At 30.9% G+C, this 11,508-nt stretch overlaps 1 protein-coding gene across 2 annotated transcripts; it reads right to left on the bottom strand.

Moving 5' to 3' along the window:
• Positions 1-382: 382 nt before the first annotated feature.
• Positions 383-6,813, bottom strand: LOC122607131 (catalase-like). Of its 2 annotated transcripts, XM_043780055.1 has the most exons (8): positions 6,708-6,783; positions 2,966-2,995; positions 2,740-2,836; positions 1,441-2,495; positions 1,268-1,357; positions 1,110-1,177; positions 935-1,028; positions 383-750 (listed from the first exon to the last, which is right to left on the bottom strand). In XM_043780055.1, exons 1-8 carry the CDS (start codon positions 6,720-6,722, stop codon positions 691-693), a joined length of 1,509 nt encoding a protein of 502 aa, XP_043635990.1. In that variant the 5' UTR covers positions 6,723-6,783; the 3' UTR covers positions 383-690. The 2 variants fall into 2 exon arrangements, with proteins under 2 accessions (XP_043635990.1, XP_043635996.1); XM_043780061.1 differs by lacking the exon at positions 2,966-2,995 and having other exon boundaries at positions 6,708-6,813.
• Between the last annotated feature and the right edge of the window lie 4,695 nt (positions 6,814-11,508).

Here is an 11,508-nt window from a genome sequence, read left to right as displayed (position 1 = left end):
CAAATACATATGCATACATCTTTAATCTTTCTCTTGACGGTAATCATTGGGCTTTCACTAATTGGGCCCATGACAAATCGCTGTTATTCATTGGGCTTTTCACTAATTAGGCCCATAACAAAATGCTGTCATTCATTGGGCTTTTCACTTATGAGCCAACAAATTTAACACCACAATGTGTTGAAAGTATGGTACGTACACCATGCTACTTGTAATGAACCGTTTTGATAGTTGTTATAATACAAAGTCGTCGGGGTAACCTTTACCAAAAAAAAAAAGGAAAAGAAAAAACAAAACCACCATGGATTTAAGCCCACAAAGAGCCACTGGCCAAAGATTGTTTCTCTGAACTTGGGCTCAGTAAAAGTTCAAACACATGAAATTCTTGCACAAAGCATCAAATTAATGGCCAGAAACAACATTACATGTAAAAAGAAACTTACATAATACATGTGTTCCACAAAGTTTAATCTTTCTCTTTACAGACTCGAACCTGAAACGCAGTAACTCAACACATCGTCGTGTGCACTTATTTAAGTTACAGGTTCCTTAAGTAAGGGAAAATATTACAGAACGATGATAGATAGAACTCAAACATTGACACCAGTAGTACAAACATAGAGACAGACCTTTTCTATACTAGCATGTTGACCATACTCGCTATGAAATGGAGTCCCGATACATTTATATTCAGTAGTTTGGGCGTACGTTGAGCCGTGATGCTATCTTCTGGCCCAAAGATTGGTCACACTGCAAGAGTGTCACATAAATTGGATCAAATTTAGCACAAGATACACAAATCTGACTTTATTAAATTTGGATATATTTAGAAAAAGGAAGTTATATATGACTAGTTATATAGCTACCTATTAATAAAATACCACAATTGTGATGGCCTAACCATTTTAAGTGAAATTAAAAGGGGGAAACAAACCTGGGTCCAGTATGAGATCCAAATACTGCGAAGCTCATGGGTGACCCGTGGGTCAGACAACATCTTAACCATTCGAACAATGAATCGTTCTTGCCTGTAAATAAAACACGAACAGTTTAGCCAATCCATGGAATCTTGGGACAATTTTGAAAACAAGCAAAGACAAAACATCTACCTATCGGGTGCCCATGATCTGTATCTCTCTCCGGGCTGCTTGAAATCATTAGCTTTTGGGATGACAGTCTGCATTAATCATAAAAATCTTTTAATAACTATTCATTAACCTTTGATAAGAAAACAATTATAATGGACTTAATGAGGCGAGAAACTAACCCTATCACGGGTTCCAGTGACCCTAGCAGGATTGATCGGGTACTGTTGAGCATGCTGAACACGATCATACCTCGAAGGGAAGTAATCCACCTGCAGTAAAATATAAAATTAATAACTTGGGTCCAAAATTGAAAATTTAGAAATTATAAGTAATATATAGATATATAACAAACCTCCTCATCTCTATGCATGAAATTCATATTTCCATCATAATGGTTGTTATGATGAGCGCATTTAGGCGCATTCACTGGGAGCTGCAGGTAGTTTGGCCCAAGACGATGCCTCTGAGTATCAGAATATGCAAAGATCCTACCTTGAAGCATTTTATCATCAGAGTAATAAATTCCAGGGACAACAAGACCAGGGTTAAAAGCCAACTGTTCATTCTCAGCAAAGAAGTTATCGATGTTCTTGTTCAAGACCATACGACCCACTGGCTGCAATGGGATGATGTCCTCGGGCCAAGTCATGGTGCCATCAAGCGGGTCAAAGTCAAGTCTGTCTTCATGATCAGGGTCAATAACTTGCAGATATAACTTCCATTCAGGGAAGTTACCAGCTTGGATCGAGTCATAAAGATCTTGAGTGGCATGACTATGATTAGCACCTCCAATCTTGATAGCTTCCTCATCAGTCAAACATTTGACTCCACAAGTAGGCTTCCATGTGAACTTCACGTAATGCATTTTTCCCTCTTTGTTAACCAAAGTAAGAGTGTTAACACTCGAACCCTCCATGTGTCGGTAATCTGTTGGAATACCAACATCATCAAGCCAAAAAGTCATAGTGTTCAAACTTTCAGGATGGTGTGACAAAAAGTCAAGAATTCTCCAGTCTTCTTGGATATGTGACTTTGGGTTGGGCTTAAACGCGTGAATCACATCTGGAAACGCCATTGCATCACGAGTAAAGAACACTGGGAAATTGTTACCCACAATGTCAAAGTTACCCTCTCTGGTGTAAAACTTTGTTGCAAAACCCCGAGGGTCTCTGATTGTTTCAGGGCTTCCACGTTCATGGATAACAGTAGAGAAACGAACAATAGTAGGAGTCTGGACTCCTGGTGCACGAAGGAAATCAGCACATGTCAAATGAGTAATGTCATGTGTGACTTCAAAGAATCCCTTTGCACTCGCTCCCCTTGCATGAACAATACGTTCTGGGATCCGCTCACGGGTGAAGTTTGCAAGCTTTTCAATCAAATGATAATCCTCAAGGAGAATTGGACCTGTCAGTAATCATAATATTAGTTTCAACTACCGAATTATCACTATTTTTTGATATATTTACTAGCTATTAATATATGTATAATATATTTAGTAGACTGTACAAGCTAATAATATATGATTGTGGTAAAAGGATCAAAATAATTGGTACGAATCTCAGTTCCCTTTAGCTGTAACTTACTTCTTAAAATGTCACATAATCATACAACTTGTATACGTTAGCATTATTATTATCCAAGTAAGTACCTCTGTTTCCAACAGTCAATGATGCAGTATTGTTGTAAACAGGTAAACCAGCATTAGTTGTCCAGAACGGAGAGTTGTAAGCGCTTGAAGGGCGTTGCTGCAACGAATTAAACAAACGAAAATTACCATTAGCAAAAATAACTCGTGTGTGTAGAGTGTAGACACAAAAAATTTTCATCAATGTTATAACATCGGATCAATCATAGTGTTATCGATCGGTCATTACATCAGGGTGAGGGAGGATGAGTTTCGCACCCTGCACAACCGGACCAAACTGTTGATCAGCTCCTCATAAAATGCCCAAAAAGTTTTCCATTTTGACATTAAAGTACAAATTTGAGTTCTATACTATGTCTGTTTTCCTAGAATTGCATCTATGACATTCTATGTACGAATCCTACTTAGTTAATTTTCTTCATATTGTACGAATTAAATTCTGTTAACAGAGTATAGTATTTTAAATCATTAATGATCATACGAAATCTACTTTTATTAGCTAAAGTATTGACTAAGTCGGAGTATTATTAGCATCAAATGTGAATTTATGAAATTCTGATATATGATTATCATATACACTATTAATTAAAACAATATCTTTACAAGGTTGGATTAGTCCAGAAAGCTAGAATATTTAATTATATATTTATATCTATATAAAAAGAGTAAGAATCCTAGTATTTTAAAGCTCTCTTCAAAATTAAACCTATTTTAAAACATTGCCACCTAGGATTACATCATATGTGTCATCTCCATAATTTTTTACAATATTTATCTTATTTATATGTGTCAAAAAAGAATTTAAATATTAAAATAAAGACTAACTATCCTAACATTTTAAAGCCATCTTCAAAATTAAACCTATTTTAAAACATTGTCACCTAGAATTACATCATATGCGTCATCTCCATAATTTTTTACAATATTTATCTTATTTATATATGTCAAAAAAGAATTTAAATATTAAAATAAAGACTAACTAACTAATTAACCCGGGTTCAACCCGGACATATTAATAATAGTTTTTTAAAAGCGTATGATCATCCTGCTGAAGTTGCGACGACATGGATTGAGTCTATTCTGAAATATCTATGTGATTATTTACTACAACATTTTTTAGTTTTGATAAACAAATGCATATAGCTACCTTTAAGCTTTTGTATATCAAATATATTTGATGTACTTAGACAACAAACATTAATATATTTGATGATAACCATTTTCTTTTTATGTTTTATACGGGTTTTTAATATTAAAAATATTTACAATCTTTACTTTTTTTTAACTTTTTTACCACGCGCATATCGTGCGGATAAAAGACCTAGTGGTTTATATATGTTTAAAATTAAGTTGGTGATTAATCATATGTCCTTTAAAAATCAGACAACATATATATTAATCAGTAGTTTAGGAAGATATATTATAATAATACAATCATGGTCTAAATGTAAGGAGACAACAATAGCCGATTTTTCCATCCAATTCTATGCCGATAACCATCAGGTTGGCAGGACATATAGAGGAAGTGGGTGTTTCTATAAAGGTGACACGGTATCTATCTGTTTTATATATATATACAAGTTGCCCACGCAATGAGATAGCGATGGTGATAACGGCGCGGGGTGGTGTTGGCGGCGGTAGAGACGGATGATAGCAGTGACGGGTGATGATGGCGGCAATGATGATAAATGTAAAAGTAAATGATGATAAATAAGGTAGTGTGGTTATTTTAACGATTGAGGAGTTTATGTTATAAATTATTTTATTAAGATAGGATATTATAGGTACCTATATTAGGGGAGATGTTTAAATTAAAGAATAAACGAGCTGAATATCTTTCGATAATTTGGAGTTGTAATTTGAGGTTTAAGAAGGAGTTTTTTATTTATAGTATAATAATTGTGGATCATATTTTATAGTATCAAATAAATTATTCAATAGCTTTTTTGTGTGTGTGTGTGTGTGTTTTTTTTTTTTTTAAATAAAGTCAGTATTTCAAAAAAACATACTTGCTGGAATAGATAACGTTTAGATTCGTGTGAAAATGACACCTTTAACTCTAGGATGCATCAAATAATTTATGAAATATAAATAAATAATATATAATATGATAAGTTTTCCAAATTTTAATTACACGAAGAAATAGATCTAAAATACATTAGAAATAAAAAATAAAATAAAATAAATTTTACGAGAGTAAAAATAAAATAGTTCGTCGATTTTTATAATTAGAAAAGGTAAATTACCAAGAGTAGGCCAAGATCAAATTAACCTATCTCGCATACTCACATGACTCGCCCCAGTATATAATTACTTAATTTTACTTTTTCATATTTAAAAACCATTTATTTATTTTTCTTTAAAAGTAAAAAGAAAAGATGATGTTTGTAACTTTATCATTTCATCAGTCTCTATAATATTTTTCTTTTTACCGAAAGCATTTCACATATTTGACAAATTGTCAAACACTTTCTTGCTATCAATTATTATATATTTAGATAAAAACATACAAATTAATCATGACCTCTTGAAAAAATAATATTGATATATATATATATATGATAATCTTTATCTCTATCTCTAATCTTTAATAAAACAAATCTCTCTCCCAATTAAATATTTCTGTCATTGAAACACCTTATTTGCCCTTAGACGTTATTTTTTCTTTACGTAACTATCCAAAATCCCTAATAAAGCAGACCGTCTTCCCCACCACTGCCGTCGCATTGCGCGGGTACCATGCTCGTAAATTTAAAGACCAAATATAGTAAATTTTTTTATGAAATAAAGCCAGAAATAATTTTAAGACTTGCTAAATATTATGCAAAGATTGATTTTCATGTTTTGTAATCTTTAGACATTCACATAATTTTGTAAATGATTATATTTGAAAACTGAAATTACTCTAAATATTCAAACATCAGAAACAATATATCAGCTAAATTGACTACTAATTAACATCTAATTGAAAATTAAACCAGCCATGATAGAGACATATATATCGATCCATCTAACCTAACTCATTATGTGATAGATATTATGATATTATCTGTAAATATAAGAATATAGTGATACTCGGAAAGTACGTTAACCACAAGCTAAAACTATATCATTCATTCGAATACTAAATATTCCTAACATAACGAGTACGTACTTTTGTAGTTTTGTGACATGTATCTAATTAAGTGACACATATCTATGTAACCGCTCAAAAAAACAACCGAGACAAGTTAGATCCCATGCCTTAATGATTTTAGATCTTATCTCATTTTAGCTAATTAACTTACATTTCGTCGGCTTTGATCTAGCTAGTTTTAGCCTTGATCCGGCGTTTATGTTATCGCATGCAACTTTGTGCAATTATATTCGTTTCTCAGCTAGACCTATACTATACATATAATGAGTATAAGATACAAGTACTGTAGCTTGTATCGATTCAATATGGGAGATGATATGTACACCACCAATTAAATTGTGATCGATGGTACAGTGGTGTAAAACATGAATAACTGGTATACGGATAAAAGTGATGGTGTATATATAACATCTACCACTTCATAAACTTAGTGATCGAGTTTGATCCATTCATCAAATCTAGTATATATATATGACTTGATCGAGCTTACCAAGCTTTTTAACATGTTGTTATCATGTTGCTGATTTATGAAGTATCTAGCTTTGATAACCTATATACACTTATGATCTAATGAAAATTTCTTTTTTTGTGAATAGATAGTGTCGTATGTACGTATATAGGAACACGAAGATCATTCAACTTCGTGCGATCTAGCTATAGCTTCATCCAAGAAAGATTATAGACAAAGTTAACAAAAAAAATTATTTTGGATATGTGCAAGACTACTTAAATTACATACCATGATATGATTACAAAAGTTGATAATAAAAAAAAGCAAAATGTACTAAAGATCAAGTAGAACAAGAAGTGTGTATGGTAGAGAAATTAAATATACCTTGTAGGGATCCATGATATTGGGAATGAAGAAGAAAGAAAAGAAATTAAAAAAGAGAGAATTGAAGGTTGTTTAAGCTTGTGTTCAGCTTGCTCTTCAATGCTACTGCTTGAAACTTATTTATAAGCAAAAAATCTTCATTTTTTGGTGTATAAAATAAATAAAAATGTATTTTAAATTATTATTCACTTAGATAATTATGAATGTGCATTATTGTGTATTATTAGATATGTTAGACTTTGTAAATTAAAGTTAGTGAGGAGTTTGAGATAAGTTCAACATGCAAGAGGTTAAAAACAGTTCAGAGTCGATCAGATTTTAACTATGCATGTCTAATTGGGTTGGAAAGTTACATTCACTCAAATAATTTCGTTTTCCAATTGATGAGTAAATTACACGGGTCATCGATAAAGTCTTTTACTTTTGAAATATGTAACACTTGTACAATTTTATTTGGAATAACTCTAGAAGAAAAGGAGACGATCCATATAATTTTGAACATAGATTTCATTGCGATTTAACGTCCAACCTACCATATATGTACAAATTCAAGTGTGGCGCTTCTCAAAAATATGTAAGTACGACATACGAATTAGTGGCTAACTAGTGTAACTATTATATATGCTTAAATGATGAATCAAGGTGGCCATTGAAGGTACCGGTTACTAGTTTGCTAATGCATATGGTTTAAAACTTTTCGAGATATGATTGTGTCTTTTATTGATATTATATGTCAAAAAATATTGGTTACATGTCAATGCATGTAGCTAACTCTAAACTCTCCAAACAAAATATAACAAGCAATGAAATTCATTGAGACTTATTTGTTGTGCAACAGGAAGGGAACAAAAACTATCAAATGTGTTAACCTTTGATATTAAAAAAGCAAAAAATCTTTGAAAACCGTTGAATGTCATAACAATTCAGTCGTTAATAATTATTTTACACAAATACAACACTAGTGTCAATAAATAACTTGTTAATTTACAAAAAATAACAAAAATAAAAAAAACAAGGACGTACACTTCATATAACATTTTTAATTTTAACCAAAGTCATAAATATATGCATTTGAATACATTATAATTAGACAACTTTAGATGCATTTCCATCTAGCTAGTGATAGTGAAATCTAGTTTAATAATTTATAATAAGATTTATCATTAACTGACTACAACACACTTATGGACAGTATATTTGTTCGTATGTAATATAGCTAACTGGCAAGACCAGGATCGAACATAAGGACTGAATATTGTGTACTTAAGGTTGTAAAAATGTGAAACAAGTAAAAGGTTTGGGTGTGATCGAGTTGTCACTTTGCTTTCTGAAAGCCAATTAATTAACAAGTAGGTAAAATTACTCAACCGGATTAACGAGAGTACACGAAAATAGTTAGAGTTGTAAACAATAATTAGCAAGCCATCTATGTCGAATCCGCTCCACCAAAAGTCTAGGTTGCATATAGGTTAAGCTCAAAATTCATTTATGTTGGTGATAATAATCGTGACAAGACAAAGGCACAAACGGGTGCACTACGTTTGCAAAATTGACTAAATCACCTAATCAATCCAATTTCTTGCAACAAGTGGTACCACCAACCCTATTACAATTCCTTGAACTAACTAGTTTGCTTGATTATTTAAATAACAATTTTATCTTTGTGAAAAAAACGTGGTACTACCAACGGTTGAATCCACTTAACAAAGTAACTTCTAATAAACTTGTATCTTTTACTATCATACCATGACTTAGCAAGAGTTGTTCATAGACAAATAACTAAAATAATACTTGCATTCAACTAGTACCACTATCGAAGAACACAAATATCACCAAGTACACAAGATTAACTAAAAGAAATTACTTCATGAAGATCTTGACAAAATGTTAAGTAAAACCAACTTGAATTCAAAATAGCATGCAACCATAACTAATTGTTTCACTTCATCTTCATAGATGTAAAAAGATTTAGCTATTCATAATGTTAAAAGCTAAAGATTCAAATAAAAAAGAAGACATAATGTACCAAATATAGAATAATAATCCAAATCGCGGTTACATTAATGTAGCTACAATCACTAAACAAGAGCCAAAATTAATATTCAAGTCTTCAAATGATGTTGGAGTAGTGAAAACCCTCAAAAACGGCTGGAGAAAAGTGTGTGAGCTCAAAGTGTCCAAGATTAGGTTTAGGATTGAGTAGTAGCTGGTATTTATACCCCAAGAGAGAGAAAATGGTGATGTCAAACAGAGATCGCGCCGCGAGGGTCTCAGGTCACGCCGCAAGGATTGTGCCTGCGCAAATCTGGTCGAAAAGTTGCAAAACTCGTGCCGCGAGGTCCTGGGTCGCGCCGCGAGCCGCCTAAGTCGCGCCGCGATGCTTTTCTGATTCGCTATTTTGGCTTCGTTTTTGACCATGCTTCGTCTGATAGTGCATATGGACCATTCCTGAACCACTTTCTACCATTTATAAACGATATACCTGCTTTATACCTGAAATCACTAGCAAATACTATAACGCACCATAAAACAAGTATAAACGGTTATAAAACGAGTACAAACCGTCCAAATAAGATGTGAGAAATATGTATAAATTGCGATACATCATCTAGCTAGACAAATCGACCCGCTATACACAGTCGAAGTCCTGACTCCTGAGTATACAACTATATATATACACTAACTAATTAATGGACTTTTTTTATATGATAGTTGAAATTATATTGTCAATCTGATATACGCACGTACTTATGCAGCACATATTAAAAAGCCATCGAGAGAATAGCAGATTGTGGGATTCTTTCTTTCTTTTTTTTTTTTAAATTTTTTGATAAACACAAATGAATGATCGTAACTTATAGTGATAGTGGCGTAGGGCCATACATTATCAAGCGAATTAGCTAACTAGCAACTTGCATGTATACAATTTTATCATATTTGGATATTGGTTATTAGATTAAACCCGCATGTTGTGCGGCACTAACTGATAACATAAGTAAAAAATACAATTACAGATAGTTACATTATTATTCATAATATTAAAATATGTGTGACTACGACTATTTCAAACAATAAAATTATAGTTTATGAATATATAATATACGTCAAATATGTTTATTTTTTTTAAACGACAAATATAATACACTACTAAATTACACCATTGTCAAGGATTGAACCTTGTTCTATACTCCAAGAGGCAAGACTCTCTACCACCCACCTAAATGGTAATAACTACGTCAAATATGTAGTATAACTACATCAACACACAAATTACAAACAAAACTATACAAACTTAGGTGTCACTAATAGAACATGGAGAGAGAAACATAAAAAAGAAAAAAAGAATTAATTTAATTGGTGCATCTCATATGACAAGTGAGTTTGTATAATTTTGTTTGTAATTTGTTTGTCAATTTAGAATTTTCCATTTATAAATCATAAAAAATTGTATATCTTTGTGAAAAAGAAATCCATCCATTAAGTTTTAAGAGATATACGTGAAATAAAATTAAAATTAAATTAGGAAAACAATGTTTAGCCGATTCTGAATATAGATACTTACTATAACTTTAATATAATATAATTAAAGGAAAATTTTATATATATCATTACTAAACACAAAAATATCATATATGTCTAATCAAAATTTTAAATATCAAAAGTGTCATTATTAAATTTAAAATATATCAAATATATGATTTAATCAAATCAAAACATTAAAATCCTTTAAAAAAATAAAAGGCATTTACAATTTACAGTTATATCCATTTTATGTAATCCCTAATTATTACATAACAAATTGATATGTTCCTTAACTATTAATTAATTTGATGCATTAAAATTTGTACTTTATCTTGCGAAAATTCAAAAGGACAATTATTGATATATAAAGTACTACTTTTTATGCATGTAATAAGTTGTTAATGATAACCCTTAGAGCTGTCATTATCATTTTCCTTTCTTCATTAAGCAAATCAAAGTACTCATTCATGTGCATGTTTTTTTCTTTATATGACCATATCCCTGTGGATTTTATTTTTTTTTGTCAATATGAAGGTAATTAATCCTTGAGAAAATTTCATATATGCCACTACTAAACACTAAAATATTATATTTGTCCAATTAATTTTTTAAATATCAAAAATACCATTTTTAAGTTTTAAATATATCAAAAACACCCAAATGATTGAATTTAATCAAAATAAAACATTTAAATCCTTTAAAACTATAAACAACATTTTCAATTTACAATTATACCCTCTTTATTTAAGCCCTAATTATATAATAAATTTCATATATGCCACTACTAAACATCAAAATATCATATTTGTCTAATTAATTTTTTAAATATCAAAAATACCATTTTTAAGTTTTAAATATATCAAAAACACCTAAATGATTGAATTTAATCAAAATAAAACATTTAAATCCTGATTTTTGTTTTAATCTACTCCGTTAAAAAAATGAGAGATATACTGATTTTTGTTTCAAGTGAACTAATATAGTATTCGACTTTTATCACTATCAGTTTTGGAATGTTCGATCGAGCATTGCGCGAGTGGGTTTTTCAATTGTCGCAAAACGTTTCATATATTTTCCAAAGCAACCATCATTTGAAATGTCACTATAATTCATCATAAGAAAATACTTAAATGGGTTTTTCTTTATTTTAAAATAAAACCTGAAAGTAAAAACTCATAAATACTTAGAGATTAATTACTTACTTACTATAAATAAATCCCATTATTTATTTATGAAAAATGTTAAATGAAACCTCTAATGTTTTACTTAACGTGTAAAA

This window comes from Erigeron canadensis, chromosome 1 (assembly GCF_010389155.1).
Source record: "Erigeron canadensis isolate Cc75 chromosome 1, C_canadensis_v1, whole genome shotgun sequence".
NCBI lineage: Eukaryota > Viridiplantae > Streptophyta > Magnoliopsida > Asterales > Asteraceae > Erigeron > Erigeron canadensis.
The sequence above is the reverse complement of the archived record's forward strand: the minus strand, read 5'-3'. Positions and strand labels throughout refer to the sequence as shown.